The sequence below is a fragment of the Neomonachus schauinslandi genome, chromosome 5, assembly GCF_002201575.2.
Source record: "Neomonachus schauinslandi chromosome 5, ASM220157v2, whole genome shotgun sequence".
Classification (NCBI taxonomy): domain Eukaryota; kingdom Metazoa; phylum Chordata; class Mammalia; order Carnivora; family Phocidae; genus Neomonachus; species Neomonachus schauinslandi.
In genome coordinates this window covers 35,962,211-35,981,142 of record NC_058407.1, presented here as the reverse complement: position 1 = coordinate 35,981,142, position 18,932 = coordinate 35,962,211, and the positions used below count along the sequence as shown (strand labels likewise).

The 18,932-nt window shown below is 36.8% G+C and overlaps 1 protein-coding gene across 1 annotated transcript in view; it reads left to right on the top strand.

Moving 5' to 3' along the window:
* The window catches only part of TMTC2 (transmembrane O-mannosyltransferase targeting cadherins 2), a 392,011-nt gene that overhangs the window by 320,129 nt on the left and 52,950 nt on the right, over window positions 1-18,932 (top strand). Inside the window, exon 10 of the mRNA XM_021689854.1 lies at window positions 6,008-6,122. Within this exon, the coding sequence (XP_021545529.1) occupies window positions 6,008-6,122 (115 nt within the window). The remainder of the gene's footprint in view (window positions 1-6,007; window positions 6,123-18,932) is intronic.

Here is an 18,932-nt window from a genome sequence, read left to right as displayed (position 1 = left end):
TGCATTTGTTTCCTATATGTGAGAGAGAAGTGATTTCTCATAACTGTTCTACATATGAAAGATAAAATTCTTAAATATCCTTATTTTAAGAGTTTGAGAGAGTAAACTTGTCTTTATTGCATGTATCTTATTCATACAGATGTATCTTCCTATCTGCACGAGTATGTGTAACCTGGTCATTATTCTTTGTAATATAGGGAAGGGCATGCCACATGCTGTTTACTGACCAGAAGAGCTTAATCTAACTGGTGGCTAATCCCAGACAGGGCATCCAGAGTATAGTACAAAACAATTATTTTGTTCCCATCAGACACTGGTTCTCAAACTATGGACAATGGAGTAGCAGCATCAGTAGGAACTTGTTAAAAATGCAAATCATGTTCATTCCTCCTTTGTCAAATGAATTTGTCAGAGGAATGAATATACAGTGGGCAAAAAAATAGTCTCTTCAACAAATGGTGTTGGGAAAACTGGACAGCAACATGCAAAAGCACGAAATTAGACAGCTTTCTTTCACCATACACAAAAATAAACTCAAAATGATAGAGATCTAAATGTGAGACCTGAAACCATAAAAATTCTAGAAAAGAGCACAGGCAGTAATTTCTGACATCGGCCGTAGCAACACTTTTCTAGATATGTCTCCTGAGGCAAGAGAAATAAGAGCAAAAATAAACTATTGGGACTACATCAAATATAAAAAGTTTCTGCACAGCAAAGGAAATAATCCAAAATACTAAAAGGCAACCTACTGAATGGGAGAAGATATTTGCAAATGACATATCTGATGAAGGGTTAGTATCCAAATTATATAAAGAGCTGATACAGCTCAACAGCGAAAAAACAAGAAATCTAATTAAAAAATGGGCAGAAGACATAAGTAGACATTTCTCCAAAGAAGACATCCAGATGGCCAGCAGACAAATGAAAAGATGTTCAACATCACTTATCATCAGGGAAATGCAAATCAAAACTGTAATGAGATATCACCTCACACCTGTCAGAATGGCTAAAATCAATAACCCAAGAAACAACAGGTGTTGGCGAGAATGTGGAGAAAAGGGAACCCTCCTCCACTGCTGGTGGGAATGCAAACTGGTGCAGCCACTGTTGTAAACAGTATGGAGTTTCCTCAAAAAGTTCAAAATGGAACTACCATATGATACAGTAATCACATGAGTTGGTATTTCCCCAAAGAATATGAGAACAGTGATTCAAAAGGAAGGATATACTCCTGTGTTTATTGCAGCATTATTTACAATAGCCAAACTATGGAAGCAGCCCAAGTATCCATTGATAGATGAATGGATAAAGAAGAATATAAATATAAATAGAATATTATTCAGCCATAAAAAAGAATGAAATCTTGCCATTTGCCACAACATGGTTAGAGCTAGAGAGAATAACTCAAAGTTAAGTCAGAGAAGGACAAATACCATATATGATTTCATTCACATGTGGAATTTAAGAAACAAAACAAACAAGCAAAGGAAAAAGACAAACCAAGAAACAGACTCTTAACTACAGAGAACAAACTGTTGGTTACCGGAAAGGGGTGGTTTCGTAGGGGGAAGGGTGAAATAGGTGATGGGGATTGAGGAGTACACTTATCTTGAAGAGGAAAAAAAAAACAAATCATGGGCTCTACCCCAAACCCACTGAATCTGAAACTCTGGGGATGATGGGGCCTAGCTCTCTGTTCTATCGGACCTTCCAGGTGATTCTGATGTGCCCTAAGGCTATGAGCCACTGAAAAATGTAACCTTTCACACCTTGCAGAATCTACCACTGTAGATGGGCTCCTTGAAGTGCCTGCTTTCCTTTCCACTCCCCATACTGCCCTGGCTCCTCCTTGTAGTTTCCTCTCACCATCAAAGCCCAAGTAGCTGCTCCAACCCACTGAGCCTCAGCATCTGGCTCAGTCTTGGTGGGCTTTCCATAGATGTGTACATTCTTCAGTAAAGAGCACCTGGCTCTCTCTTGTTAATATTGATCACTTTCAGCCAACAGTGATTCAAAGACATTGTATAAAACGATTCACTACCCAGTAATGATAAAGATGAGAGGATTGACACCCACATCCTGTCACATATGCTGTTAAGTGGGATAGCCATATTGAGGCAATTCTGCTTTATACCCCCTTTATTCCTGCCTCATGAATAATACCATTCCCTTTTATTCTTTTAAGTGCTCTGGTTTATATGGTAAATTATATTGCAGTGAACTAGTCATAAGCAATTCTAATACTGTTGGGGAGTGGTCAAAGAAAGATTCACCAAGAAGGAAATGTTGTAGGGCTTAAAAATAAAAGATGTCCAGTTACAATAGGTAGGCAAGACGGACTGGTGATAGGGATGGGACAAGAGAAACCTTAGAGCCTGAGAGTTCAGGATAAATAAGGATTTATCCTTCAGGATAAATAGGGATAAATAAGCTGTGAAACAGCTGGTTGTATTAAGGGAAGCAGAAGTGGTTCAAAGGCTCGGGTAGCAGTGTTAGGTGGGAACAATAATAGTTGAAGCTGGTGACTTAAGGCAAGGTCTTCCAGAAGAAGTAAGGGCAAATTTTGTTCCTCATTATTCCCCCAATAATATGTCAGTATTGGCTCTTTGGATCGTTACTAAGAAGAAACCTAGTGTGTCTTTGTTTCCCTATTTATGTTGGTTCTCTGTATTTGAAATGCTTATTGCTCCATTTTCCATCAATTCTGGGCTATATTTCAAACAAATAATCATTATATAACATAGCAGAATAATAATTCACTTCCAAATTTGGTTCACATTTTCAAGTCCAGTGGGAAAAAAAAAAGACACCAAATGGTCCACACTGCATAATATTTTATGCCTTTATCATAGCAGAATACTAATGCTGGAATATTGAGATGTATGGCCTGTCGAGAACAGAATGGGGGGAATTATGCAAATACCTAACTAATATGTTGTGATATTGTTTTTCTGAATGTTAATCTGATGAATGAATTCTGTTAAAAATGATCATATGGGGATTTTTTTCTGTTACTGTTTAGTAAAAGTTACGTGTTTTGTGTGGTTTGGGGACCTTGCAAACTGTCTGTAAATTGCATTTTGCATGACAAAGCTGACTTAAAGCATAAAGAAGTGTTTTAAAATTATGATAAAAATTGTATATTTGATTTTATACAACTAGTTAATGTTGTTATCCTTTGTTGTTATTGAACATTAAAGATGTGTTTGGCATCAATGAAGCTTGAAAGGCTTTGCCCTTGGGGCATTGCACATGAACTGACCTCTTACGCCATTGAGCATCATTATCTTTTTTTTTTTTTAAAGATTTTATTTATTTGACAGAGAGAGACAGCGAGAGCAGGAACACAAGCAGGGGGGAGTGGGAGAGGGAGAAGCAGGCTTCCCGCCGAGCAGGGAGCCCGATGCGGGGCTCGATCCCAGGGCCCTGGGATCATGACCTGAGCCGAAGGCAGACGCTTAACGACTGAACCACCCAGGCACCCGAGCATCATTATCTTCATCACCGAAGCTTCTTGTCATGGTCCTCTGTTTCTGTGTGGACAGTAAAGATATCATGTCCTTCTTTTCTCTTTTTTTTTTTTTACCAGAGCTAGTGTGTCTTCTTTACCCTCTACAGTCTGGAGTAATGAATTTTACTAAATAACCTTCATTATTCGGTTAATTGTTGCGTTTTCCTAACTGTTAATACAGAACACAGTTCAGAGTTAATAGCTGTCTGGAAAGGAAAAGGAACCATCAATAAACTCCTACATTATCCTTTGTTTAAATATCACATAATTAATTAACATATTTATTAATGCATTTACTTAGGTAAACATTATTCTTTGAAGGCAGGTAGCAATTAATATTATGTTTTAATTTTGAGAACTTATAATAAGAGTAATTAACTGAAGAATAGGTTTAGTCTGGTATCCTTTACTAAGATCTATATGATGAGATATTAATTTTTCATTATGCCATAGAGTGTCTAATTCTTGTTTTACTGTCTTTAAACCACATATACTTTCAGCTGAATCTCATATCAACATATTTAAAATTAGTATACACATGAGTTTCATAAGTAATGTGTGTTTCTGTTTGTAAGTGTAACTACAGTTGGCCTTTGAGCAGCATGGGGGCTAGGGGCATGATCCCCACACAGTTGAAAATCTGTGTATAATTTTTGACACCCCCCCAAAACTTAACTATTAATAGCCTAATGTTGACTAGAAGCCTTACTGATTACATAGACTATTAACACATGTTTTGTATGTTATATATGTTAACATACTGTATTCTTAGGATAAAGTAAGCTACAGAAAAAATGTTAAAATCATAAGGAAGGAAAACACATTTATAGTACTGTACTCTATTTATTAAAAAAAAAAAAAACTACATATAAGTGGACCCATAAAGTTCAAACCTGTGTTGTTTGAGGGTCAACTATATTACAAATCAGTGTTCTTAACAATTTTCTGACCTAACAATTATGTTTGAGACCTGAGAACGGCACAGAATGTTAGGTGACAGACTAAGAAAATAATGTACAACTTTTGGTAGAAATAGCTAAGAGGTCTCTAAATCCTGGTCTTTAAACTCACTTCATTTTAACAAGTCAGCTTATCGTTACTCACCATTTCTTACCAATTGACATTTAGATACAAGCAGAGTCTGTGGCTTATTATAAATTCTTAAAATAGAAAATGTCCTCTTGTGTTTTAAGGACTGGTCCTTTTGAGTTAGAAGACAATTTGTAGTATTTATTAGATAAGCAGTAAATAATGGGCTCTTTCAAACCACTATCATCAGGAAGGATTTACCATTTACCATTTTTAAATTTGTTTTTCCCTGTGCAGCTCAGGACTTGCAAATCATTTTTATAACTTTTTTCATATTGTTAAAATCTTGAGCTTTAAGCAAACAGGAAACCTAAAGCAAAAAATAATCATCAGACCACAACTCAGCAAGCCCAAAAGTTACATGAATGATTTCAGCATCTCTCTGTTATGCATTGGTTTTCATTTGAATATCCATGTCAGATAGGGCTTAAAACATCATTACTTTTGCTGTTAATAAATCCCCAGCTCTAAAACAAACATAAAACAGCCTGTTCTTTCTGTTTGCCTAGCCTTAAAATTGGACCCAAATCTTTGTGTGTGTGTGTGTGTCTTTATGTATGTTTCTGGGATAGCACTACATATCAGTTCTGGAGGTATAGTTTCAGAATAGTATGGCTCCATCTGCAATAATTCTAGCCTTTCAAAGCTGACCTGCAAGTAATCTCAAAATGTGAATGTGTTAATATTCGTTTCATGTTTATTAGTCAGTCTAATTAAGAGTAAGTAAATGCTCAGTGGACCTTTGTACATTCTTTCAGTAATTTTAGTGCTGCTTAGGGACACCTGGGTGGCTCAGTCGTTAAGCGTCTGCCTTCGGCTCAGGTCATGATCCCAGGATCCTGGGATCGAGTCCCACATCGGGCTCCTTGCTCAGCGAGGAGCCTCCTTCTCCCTCTGCTTGCCACTCCCCTTGCTTGTGCTCTCTCTCTCTCTCTCTGACAAATAAATAAAATCTTTAAAAAAATAATTTTAGTGCTGCTTAAATATAAGAAGTTAATACATTTCAATATAGATAGCCTTGTTTGTACATATGCATCAGAGACAGAAGCTGTTTTAAACAAACAATAATGAAAATCAGTTCAACCCTTAATTGTAATTGTAATATATCTTCAACTGTATCCATTTTATTTCTTGGTGCAGTAGTCTATACAGGATTTTTTTTTTAAGGAAAAAAAGAAAACCTAACTATGTGAATATACCAGACGGATGCATTGGGATGTCCTGCAATGAAGGGAAAGGCATAGAAAACAGGACCAAATTACGAGATATAGATGGGCAGCCCACGTACATCTTAGCTTCAAATCATTTTTACCACTCTATTTTTCTCTGTAGTGACTTTATTTGTTTCACAGGATTAGAGTAGTAGTTTCTAAGTTGAAGCTCACTTGGTTCTGTACTTTGCAGGTCAATTTCTTCTGGAAGAAGCTCGCCTCATAGAAGCAGCTGAGATGGCAAAGAAAGCAGCTGAATTGGACAGCACAGAGTTTGATGTGGTTTTCAGTGCTGCCCACATGCTCAGGTGAGTTTTGCTACTATACCTTAGAAGACCAACACTGTGGCTTTGGGAAAGCTAATAGGTAGACTGAGTACCCTGTCATACTGCCTTATTCCACATTCTTGAGGTGAATTATGCTGTCTTACCATGCCAAAATCAGTCAGGAGTATTTTATTCGTTATAGCTTATGTGCACAGTATGTAGGGCATGTAAGCATTCAGGACTCTGAAAATTATTGAGAACCATTTTCCTTTCCCTTCAAAAATGACTATAAAATACAAAAAGAAAATTGCAAAATTAAAATGAATAACTGTTTAAAGGTCTAAAACAAAACATGTTGATTAGCCAACTGCATCTCAGTATTTGTGTTTTATATTATATTGAATGTCGCATGTGAATGCATTTTATTATGTTTGGTGGTGGAGAGGATTGTCAAGTACAAATATACCTAAGGGCTATCAAAGTCTCAAAACGGTGCTGTATTTAGCATTGTTGCTATGTAGGGAAATGATACATCTTTGTAGAACTTTTAGTACTTCTATTTTCAGAAAGATATTATGAAAGCTGATTATAACAGCAAAACAATTAAAAGGTAGATCAACAATTTTTATTGTGAACATAAAAAGAAAGTTAATGCATCCATAAGTGGTGTTTTAGGTTAAAGAAGAATGTTTTTAAGAAACTCAAATGAGGCGCCTGTGTAGCTCAGATGGTTAAGCGTCTGCCTTCGGCTCAGGTCATGATCCCAGGGTCCTGGGATCAAGTCCCACATCGGGCTCCCTGCTTCTTGGGAGCCTGCTTCTCCCTCTGCCTCTCTCTCTCTGTCTCTCATGAATAAATAAATAAAATCTTAAAAAAAAAAAGAAACTCAAATGATTTATACAGTTTTTTTTTTCTTTTTTTTTTTATTCTTATGTTAATCCCCTACATTACATCATTAGTTTTAGATGTAGTGTTCCATGATTCATTGTTTGTGCATAACACCCAGTGCTCCATGCAGAATGTGCCCTCCTCAATACCCACCACCAGGCTAACCCATCCTCCCACCCCCCTCCCCTCTAGAACCCTCAGTTTGTTTTTCAGAGTCCATCATCTCTCATGGTTCGTCTACCCCTCTGATTTCCCCTGCTTCATTCTTCCCCTCCTGCTACCATCTTCTTCTTCTTCTTTTTTTTTTCTTAACATATATTGCATTATTTGTTTCTGAGGTACAGATCTGAGATTCAACAGTCTTGCACAATTCACAGCGCTTACCAGAGCACATACCCTCCCCAGTGTCTATCACCCAGTCACCCCATCCCTCCCACCCCACCCCCCACTCCAGCAACCCTCAGTTTGTTTCCTGAGATTAAGAATTCCTCATATCAGTGAGGTCATATGATACATGTCTTTCTCTGTTTGACTTATTTCGCTCAACATAATACCCTCCAGTTCCATCCACGTCGTTGCAAATGGCAAGATCTCATTCCTTTTGATGGCTGCATAATATTCCATTGTATATATATACCACATCTTCTTTATCCATTCATCTGTCGATGGACATCTTAAAAGCATTATTTGTTCTGTTAGCAATATGTATACCCCTTCTCCCATACTCTTACCTGAATTTCACTCGATTAAATCTTCACCTAAATGCTTCATTAGCTGACATCCACGCTATGGGCTCTGGGTTTGGCTCTAGGAATAGGTTTGTAATTATGTAGATTACTCTTACTAGGGAAGGAAAATACCAGAGAAATGGCTTCACAGTTGGATGGCTTTAACACACGGGCTTTCAAGAAAAGTAGTTTTGTTTACTTTTTGAGATCCTTGTAGATTTATATGCAGTTGTAAGAAATAAGACAGAGAGATGCCCTGTACCATTTATCCAGTTTCCCCAATGGTAATATATTGTAGAATGAGAGTACAGTATCAAAAGCAGGATATTGATAGTGATACAATCCACTGGTCTTATTGCGTTTCTCCAGTTTTACTCAAATTTTCTGTGTGTGTGTTTTTGTGTGTGTGTATTTAGTTCTGTGCTGTGAGGTTTCAGTTGAATGCACTCACTCCACATTTAACATTTCGCATTCCTAAAGCTGGTATCTACAAAGAGAAACCAGCATTCAATCAACTATTGGTATATTTATAAAATAAACTATAGCCAGGGGCGCCTGGGTGGTTCAGTCCATTCAGTGTCTGCCTTCAGCTCAGGTCTTGATCTCAGGGTCCTGAGATCAAGCCCTGCATTGGGCTCCCTACTCAGCAGGGAGCTTGCTTCTCCCTCTCCCTCTGCCCTTACCCCCTGCTCGTGCTTGCTCTCACTCTCTCTCTTGTGCTCTCTGTCTCGAACAAATAAATAAAATCTTAAAAAAAGTAAACTATAGCCAATCTGAAGAACCTTCAATGCAAGGATAATTTTCAAAAAGACACCTTTATTTGCATGACAGGCTTAGGTGCTGTTATAGGGAGAGGACTTTCTCTTCTTCATGAATAAAACACTGTGCTTTTAGTCACAGTAAACCGTTTGCAAGGATGGATAAGCACAGCTTTCTACAGGCTAATTCATCTTAATCATAAGAGATACTTTCCTCAACAAGGTATTTTGCTACATATTAAATCAGTATCTGAAATTCAAGGTCTATCAGTGGAAACCCATTATGAGAAAGTTACAAAAAAGGTCCTTGTTAAATATATCACTTCCAACTTTTCCTTAGTTACCATAGTGCTAGAAACCAGTGGAAAATTTTTATTATACATTGGCGATGTGGAAATCTTTAGGGTTTGTTTTTCAGAACCTTCTTTCTAGCTTTCTGCAGTCTGCATTCCTCATTAAGGTGCAGTCAGTCAGCGCTTTCCTAATATTGATTGCAATTATGACCACAGCAGCCTGGCTATATCCTACTCTGCTTGGTGGCAGCCCCATGAATGTTTTTACTTAGTTTTTCTGTTTTTCGACTTTATTAAATTCAAGTATTTCTTGAGCACTTACCGTGCAAGTTGTATACCAGCCTCTTTTCCTTATTCACCAAGAGCATTTAGGACTTTGCTGGAAGGAGTAAGAAAGGTTACTCATTTTGCCTTGAATGCAACCTTATCAAAATCCTTAGCTATCAAGATCTTGCTTATTTATTGTTACATGTAATTTCCTCTGGGGATGCCAAATTATTGTAAATTGACTCTGATATTAATTCTTCCCTCGGAGCTCTCTTTTGCAAGATACTTAGAAGACAAAATTGGCAGGGTTTGGGTGAGGTAAGAGTATGAGGCAGGGTATGAGGGAAAGAGTAGATGCCTCCCTGGTTGTGTCTAGGTTAGCTGTATTAATGGCTACCCTCATATCCAAAATCAGCAATTTAGGAAATGTTATGATTCAAGAAATGTTTTGAACATATATATTTAACTTCCCTTTCCTTAGCTAATTCCCAATGAAATGACCCAAAGAATCTATCAGTGAGGAAAAACTGCTCATCACAAATAGAAAAAAAAAAAAAAGTCATTGCACTTAGATGAGACCATATTGGAAGAGGAGAGTTCCTGGGGCTAGCCATCAAGGGGCAAATCTTTATCTTATTGGGACCTTCAAGAGGCTTGAAATTTGACAAATTTCTAACAGACCCATTTCAACTCTCAATAGTGGATAATGATCTTTCTCTGTAGAGTCAGCACATAGAAAGTTTTGAAATACTGGATTTCAAATTGGCAGTTCAGATAAGAACGACAAATCAGATGTGTCCAAGTAAAGAGCCCTTATCTATGCAGTGAGATTTACATTAAAACCTAAGAGCCACTTAGAACATCTATAATTCCTGTTATCAAGGTGATTCACAAGAATGCTATGTGGTGTGGAAATATCAATGCTGTTCACCAACTATGTAAGCCTTCCACCTTCATTAAACATATTAGGATTGTACTTTTCTGCCTTCTTCCAAGTTGAAGAACTTCATGGTTCTTAGTTGGATTGTTGAAGGTGTGTGAACATGATGTATGTCACTTCTGAGCCAAAGCTGTTAAGAGTCAGTGCTTTTCCTTTTTCTGACTTAGAAATTGTGAAAACAGATCCTGAAATGACCAAAGGGGGACAAACCTCCCTACTCACCTGCACTGAGTAAGTGAGTGAGAAATAAACCTTGTTGTCCTGATTCACTGAGATTTAGGATGTATTTATATTACAACAGTGTAACCTAACCTAACCTAACTGACACAGAATACATCTGGGAAAATGAAATAAGTAGTTTGGAAGAGGAACAATATGACATTAGAAAAGATTACTAAGAGATTAACAGGATCTCTGAGTTTATAATTGCAATGGAGGCAGGGCAAAATTGAGAGACTGATAATTTAAATATAAGTTATAGATCTCTTCTCGGTTTAATGTAAAGTACTAAAGACATCAAATTGATGACTGAAAAGAAAAAAGATTGGAGGATAGAATGAGAACATTATATGTATACTAATAATTACATATGTGTTAGTATAATTATATGTAGTATACAGGTATATATATACATGTAAGTATATATGTGGTATGTATATAGTATGTGATATGTAGTTTTATTTGTATATCTATAGATAAGTGTATATAATTATATGCTGTATATGTGTAAGTAGTTATATTTAGCATTTATATATATATTGTTTCATAGTTTTACTTGGTTTTTGTATATATAAATGTTAATATAAATAGAAAATTTCTGAAGGCAAGCATGGAACACATAAGCAGTTATCAACAAATAGAGGAAATTTCGAAGCTAGAATGAAGGCCTTCAATGATCATATTGAAAGCAAAACTGCTGAAAATAGATCGACTCCTAAACTTGTCTCCATGTATGGGTCACACTTTTTAGTTGCAAACTAGAGAATATGCTTTTGCCAGTTTAAGCAGAAACAGGATTTATGAAAGAGTATTCTATAGCCCACAGGCTCAGTCTCGGGCTTGAGAGCACCATACATAGTCAGAAATAATATCCGACCATCTATCTGGCTTTCCCTGGGAGTCAGCAGCTTCTACAGTCCCGAGCTCTGCCACCATCACCCACAAGCACCACCCCCAAGTGCCTAAGGTTTTACACTTCTGACTAGTCCCAGGTGATACTTAAAATGTCAGTTGGATGATTCTCTTGGGCGCAGCTGCCTCCCTGTTAGGCTTACTTCTGACTTCGAGTCCCTTGAAGTTGCATCTGATTGGTGGAACGTGAGTCATGTGCTGGAATCTCGGCTACTAGTAAGTCGTAAGGAGAGGGAATTTCTGGGTTCTGCCTTGGGAAGTTAGGATCCACACTGCAGCTAAATACTAAATATATTTATAGAGAGGGTGATCACAGATGTTGAGTGGCCCTCACATAATGAACATTAAACTATATGTGTTGACATTTTTAGTACTTCAAATAAAATGGGAAAAGTACTGGATGCTTCCAGATGAGAGTATTATAAAAAAGAAGATTGGTTATCATCAAAGGAAAATATCAAAGGAATTCAAATTGCTAGAACTCAGTCAAATTATATCTATAGAGTTGTAAGAAGAAAGTATTGAATCAGTTATTCTGTTAGGAGCATTTTGTATGGATGAATTTATTCAGTGTTCTCCTAGAACTAGAAACTAGAAAGAGCACAAAGATACTTGATAAAGGGAGGAATTCCAGAGGCACTAAAAACAAACCTTACCTGATTCATAGCATTCATGGGCATTGGCAGAAAATCTTTTTTTAATCCACTTACAGACTAAGGGAAGAACAAAGGTAGCATTTACTTAAATATCTCCTGTCTGTCTGGTACTATATTTTGCATTTTATATCTGTCACTCTCTTTGTTATATTCGCACATGTGTGACATGGAGAACAGTATTCCCATTTTACATATGAAGATACTGAGGCTTAAAGAGAGTCAATATTTCTCACAGGTGGTAAAGCTGGGATTTGAATTTAGTGTACTCTGGCCAAGTATAATACTGTTTTCACTGTGTCACATTGGCTCCCTCATGTCTTTGTAGCTGGGTGACTACCCAGAGGCTGTGATTCTTGAATGTATTGTTGGAGAAAGAATTTATAGAGTATTAGGTTACCAAATATGTAAATCCTTAATAGTAAGATCCTTCCAATATTATTAAATTACCTCTTTATGATAAATTTTAGAAAATAGATTTACATTCATAGGAGGGAGAATGCCACATTTGTACTCTTAAAGGGATATTAAGTTTTTAGAATGGTACAGTGTCTGACAAAGGACACACTTACAGCTGAGCTAAGCATGAACTTACGGTTTTTCTAGGACTGAGGGCCCAGGTTGTCATTGCTCCCTGAGGTGGTAAAGAAAGCAAAACTATACTGCACCAACTGGTTCCCATTGCTTCCCTGACTTCTAGAGAGCAGAATGAACATATGGAAAAAATAGTTACCTTTAAGTTTCTGTGCTCGACACAATCTTATGTAATTAAATATATTAAAAGTCAAGAACTTAAGTGTACTAATTTCTATATAAATTCCACTGAAAGTGATTTAAAATTTAAATTCTTAAGAGAAAAAGGAACTGAATCAGATTATTTCTCAAAGTAGATTGGGAATGTACACACATGTACACACACACACACATATGTTGGATATATTTTTTTTCAAAGCTCTCTAGGACTTTCTTCTTTAATACTTCCAAAATTACCAAAAACCCCTCGAAAAGTCATTGGATTTTTCAATTATAAATTGTACGCTAGTGCCAACCTTTGGCCCAAAGGGGGCTTATTTCAACTAAGTTATAAAGAGTTGGAAGGTCTTTAAAGCAAAGGGCAGTAGCAGATGAAGTTGAAGGTAAGCATCTTCCAATCCAGTGCCTTTCCAACAGTAACGTGCTTGTGGATCACCTGGGGATCTTGTTAAAATGTACATTCTGATTTAGTATGTTTGGGTGGTGCCTAAGGTTTTACACTTCTGACAAGTCCCAGGTGATACTTACAATGTTGGTTCTCGACCACCCCTGCAAGCAAGTTCTATCTTGTCTCTCTTCTTTCCACCCCTCCCAACTCCTTCTCCCCACCCAAGCATTACAAACTGAACATAAGGAGTTATATACTACATATGAACATTATAATAGTTGACACTGACAATAAATATTTCCTCCCTTTTAATTTTCCCAGTGCATTTCATTATGGGATCTTTTTAGACATAGGCTTAACCTGTCCTTAGCAGCCCTGAAGGATTCGAGGCTATGAAAGAATGAGCTCAAACTCTCATGAGGCATCAAGAAGTTTTGAACTCCGAGGAATCTTTTGTGAAATTACACCATCAGCCTCTTTTCCTCCATAAAAGATGGTGAATCTTTATGTTTTGAACTGGGATGGATACTGACAGATCATAAAGCTATTTTTGATGTCTTGACAGAGAGGTTTTGGTTTAAGATGGCTTGGTGGTCATAAACAGTATCTTCTAGGAGTTTCATTATAAGGATCTTTTCTACTGCATTGTTTTTATATATGTGTGACTCTAGTTTTGCTATTTTAAGATTTTTCACACATTTTTATGTCCTTGTTTATCTCAATTCTACTTCTATTCCTACTATGCATTTATCAATTAGAATTAAAATTTAGTGCTGCTTCGAGTAACTTAAGCTACACTTCAGTTTAGCTGTTGGCAAGAACCCAGAAAAACTCAGCTACTATTCATTTTACTTTCATGATATAAGGACAGACAGTTTTCTAGTTAGAAAAAGGAGGAGGAGGAGAAGGAGAGAGAAGAAGAAGGGGGGGGAGGAGAGGGAAGAGGGAGAAAAAGAAAGCTTATAGGTTATCTTAGAATAATCACCAAGACTTTAATAAAGTGTTATCTTTTGTATGAGTCAAACAGTGGTTATTGTCCATATTAAATAATTTTTAATTTAAAATTGACAATTCACAGCTGCTAATAATTATAGTCTTCTAAATGCTACTAGTTTTTATTTTTTGTATTTTCAAGGAGGGAATATTGAATTTAGCAACCTTTAATTTTATAATTCTCACAGAATACATACAAATGTATGTAATTATAAATGATTCTCTTAGATTCCCCTCAAACATTTCACAGAGTATATTATTTCACAATATCATTGATTCCCAAATTTTCTTTATATATATTTTTAAGAATATTGGGCCATAGAAATCGGAGGGGGAGCCGAACCATGAGAGACGATGGACTCTAAAAAACAAACTGAAGGTTCTAGAGGGGAGGGAGGTTGGAGAATGGGTTAGCCTTGTGAAGGGTATTAAAGAGGGCACGTTCTGCATGGAACATTGGGTGTTATGCACAAACAATGAATCATGGAACACTACATCAAAAACTAATGATGTAATGTATGGTGATTAACATAACAATAAAAAAGTAAAAAAAAAAAAGAATATTAGGCCATAAACCTGTGTTCCAAGAGATACTTTATTATAAAATAACACCAGGGAGGGGAATTAGATATATGAAATATATTTCTATATTTTTAACAGATACAAGTTTCATAGTCCCATATGCAAAATGGAATTCTATAGTAATCAGATAGTGATGTTTGTGACTTTCATTACTGTTTGTTTTACTCTTAGCACACCTTTTCACTGATGGCATAAAAACTGAATTTAAAGACTTTTAGGGACGCCTGGGTGGCTCAGTTGGTTAAGCGTCTGCCTTCGGCTCAGGTCATGATCCCAGGGTCCTAGGATCAAGTCCCGCATTGGGCTACTTGCTCAGCGGGGAGTCTGCTTCTCTCTCTCCCTCTGCAATTCCCCCTGCTTGTGTGCTCTCTCTCTCTCTGTCTGACAAATAAATAAATAAAATCTTTTTTTTAAATGAATAAAAAATAAAGACTTTTAAAAGATAGCACAACTCAGTGATTTCTTGGGAATCCAAGGTTTACATCACAGTCCTGTTTACAAATACCGTGTAGGCTCTTTCTACTTCCTTACCTTTCCTGGTCTTAAGAGGCCACAGATAGTGTGAAAGGGGGAGGGCCCTACATATATGATTGGCAGGAGTTGGCAATGAGATAGAAGCTTCCATCTGTGTCTCCATTTGATAAGCCTATTGTTGGCATAGATGATATGGGACATAACCTTATGTTGACTATTGCAGGGGCAAGGGGATAGTCACCAATCTGGACCTAGTGTAGCTTCCTGGTATGAATAATTTTTATCACTCATTATCTCATTCCTGGCTTTGTAAGGTGTGTTGTGGTCAAAACACATGGTTGTCTACATCTGGCCTGGGAGATTTCTTGGCAGAGCCAACTGCTTTTCCCCTTTACCTACTTTCTGAGTCTTCTACTTGGACACATGGGAAACTTACGGTTGCCCTCCATATCTAATTGTGACCCTTCCCTAAAAACGGGAGATGGTGGGGGTAAGGAAGTGAGTATCCAGCCCTCTTCTCACTTTTCCTCATTCCCTATTTTTTTGCCTTTCCCCTCAGTTTCTCCCCTTCCCCCTTTTAGGGGGTACACAAGGCAAAACAAAACAGTACATTTCATTCCGTTCTTAAAACTATCATCTGCTCAGTTTGATCTACTGAAGTGCACTTCCATCAATATGGGAGATGGAGGTGGGCGGGAAGTAAAACCTGCAATTACAAATGTCCTCCGTATTCTCCCCTTTTCAAATCTTATCTCTTACACTTAAATTGTGGCTTTTAAACATTAAAATCAAAAGGCAAGTTCTCTTCCTTTCTTAGTATTTGATGTAGAAATTGTTGGGGTCAACTGCCACAGAACAATGTATCACATATCATTCGGCTACATCCCAGTATATACAAAGATATCAGCATGATCCTGTGGTTCAGATACTTCGCTGTAGAGTCTGTGATCCAGATCAATCACTTTCCAGCTATATAACTTTGGGGGAGTTATCAACTTCTCTAAACCTCATTGTAACCATCTGTAAAATGGGGATAGGAATAGCAATTCCTTCATGGTGTTGCTGGAACATGGAATAATCAGTTCCTGGTATTTTGTAAGTGACACATAGTTAGAGGATTTAGAAATTCTGTCCCAGAGAAGAAATAGTGAAGAAAGAGAGGATATGGGTATTCAGAAAGAGTTATTCATCAGCTTCTTTAAATAATTCTATCCTAATAGTCTTGGCAACCTGAGTCCTGTGGTCTGTCCTAACAATGCAGTGGTTGCGATTCTTGACAATTCAAGAATCCCCTAAGCAACTAGCAGAATATTGTTAATTTCCTTAGTTTTCAAATATTGATTAATGATTCAGTCATCTTTGCAATTAAGATTTATTAAGCACTCCCATGATACTTCTTGCAGGCGAGTGTGAAATACAGCATACACTGTGAAGTGGACATTGGACAGTTCCTCATGAGTTTTCTCTCTTGTCTAGAGAATAAAACAAGAAAATAAATGAACATTTGGTGGGTATAATTGACACACTCTTTCCCCTACTGTCCTCGAGTGAAAATTAATTTTCACAGTTATATGACAAATCTAATAAACTCTTTTTTTTCTATTTCATTAGAATATCATTAATTCTACTTCTAGCTTAAGAAACTAAGCCTTCTAAACTAGATGTTTCCTTTGGGAATTAAACCACTAAAGACAATAAAGACTTTAAAAATGAACAACCATTTCGGGGGAGAAAACCTTTTTTTTTTTTTTTTCTTTTGTGTTGATTATTATTTTAAAGGCATGTCATCCAATGAATTCCTCAGTTTCTCTTTGATCCTTATCTACCTGATGAATTTGGATGTCCGTAAAGATGAATATTAATGTTTGCTATGCTTTCCATGTTAGACATGTATTGGTTGATTTTGCTTCAAAGTAACTTAACTTCTTTGTAGTATTAAGTTACTCTAATTTCCTACCTCCCTGCCTTTTATTTTCCTCTGGAGAAAACCCTTCCAGGGCATGACCTAATGAATTCTGGTTCAGATTTCCAAATGAATTTGAACCAAAGTGATTCTATAATTTGGTGGAGGGAACCTTCATTAAATACCCTAGCAAGGGAATTTTTACTGTTTCATACCAGACTAAAGTACTTTTCTTGACATATTGAAATTGAACTTCCAACATTTATGAGAATATAAATTGCAACAGCACGTTGTAACTGCCATGAGTCCAGTAGAGCCTTAGGTCAAGGGTTTTTACTTTCTCTATAACCCCATTAAAAATAGCAGTGTTTCTAATTATTTTTCCTTTAAAAATTAGAAAAATATGTCCTGGTCTCCAGAGAGATGTTATCTTCAGTTATTCCTATAATTTATATGGTTGCATGGGATATGTCTTTATAGTTTTTATTTGCACTTGACGAAAGTGCAAATTCAATTTTATAGGCTAGTGAACCTTCTCTTTTAAAGACCAAATGTGATTTTCTAATTGAGAGTTAATTTTGTTTCTCCTCTTTATTCCTGACCTCTCTGTCATCTTCTCACCTCAAAAGCTTCTTTCCTCCCTGATTCCTGCCTGCCCTGTTTTGGTATTTATTTATTTTGTATTCAGGTATAATTAACATACAGTGTTACATTAGTTTCCAGTGTACAATATAGTGATTAAATATAATGATTGACCGTTTCTGTGCATTAGTGCTCTTGAAGACAAGTGTACTCTTAATACCCTTTATCTATTTCACCCATCCACCTACCCAGCTCCCCTCTGGCAACCACCAGTTTGTTCTCTGTATTTAAGAGTCTATGGGGGGAAGCTTGTCTCTTTTTCTTTGTTCGTTTGTTTCTTAAATTCCACACATGAGTGAAATCATATGGTATTTATCTTTCTCTCCCTGACGTAGCATTATACCCTCCATCCCTCTAGATTCATCCATCTTGCAGATGGCAAGATCTCATTCTCTTTTATGGCTGAGTAATATTCCATTGAATTCCATCAGAAGCTTCTTTAACATCACAGTTTCAATAGAAACTACTCCATTTTAATTGCAGACCCCAAGACCAGTTAGAGTACAACTGCAAGAGCTTCTAGCCCTCATTACCTACCATCTTTGAAGATTTCCTGAAGCAGCATGGCATGATTGAAAAACATACTGTGGTTTTGATGGCTAATTGGCCAGGCTTCTTCAGGACCCTGACATTTGATTTCTCCTGCTAACCAGTTGGCTGATCCTAGGAGTTTGCTTTGAATTGCAAGAAGAGCCAATGTATAAACTTACTAAAATTCAGTGTGTATCTTATTTATATAAGTCAACAGCTCCACTCATGGTATTTGGTGGTAGTCAAGAGAAACTGGCTATTTCAAGGATGACAGAATTCACTAAAGCCAGAGAACATGGCTTGAATCAGCAGGAAACAGGGTAGCCTTGGAGGGGTCAAGAGGAAGGACATGCAGTAGCAATTCTTTACAGGAAGAGTCTGATCAGGATATAGCCTATTGCTTCCACAATTGTCAGGGAATTCTAGCCATCCTTTCATCTTTCTGTCTCTCATTCAGAAATGAAAGCCCCAAGCAGGAACATCCAATTAGCTGAGTCTATGTCATGGGTGCACTCTGGTGCAGAGAGCAAGGAGAGAAAGAATCTGGCCTTTTTTTTTTTTTTTCCCTGTAGGCTGCACACAATGGAAGTTTCCCCACCTGAATTGGAAAGAAAATGGACTTCTAGATAGATATAGAATTTTTTGACATTTTATTTTTAAAAATTAAGATTTTTCTGGGATATCCAGTTGAACCTGGAGAATCCCAACCCTGTAACATTATCTGGGTTAGCTTGGAAAATAAAAATAACATTTCTAATTGCTAATATGTAAATTTAAACTAATAATAACTATTGAATAGGATTACGTTGAGATACTATTTATAATGCCTTAAAGACAATAGGTCCATTGCATGCATTCAATTTCATGTACTTTTTCTGCTTTAGGCAACTTATGGTTTGATTGGTATAACTGTAATATTTTTAAGTTA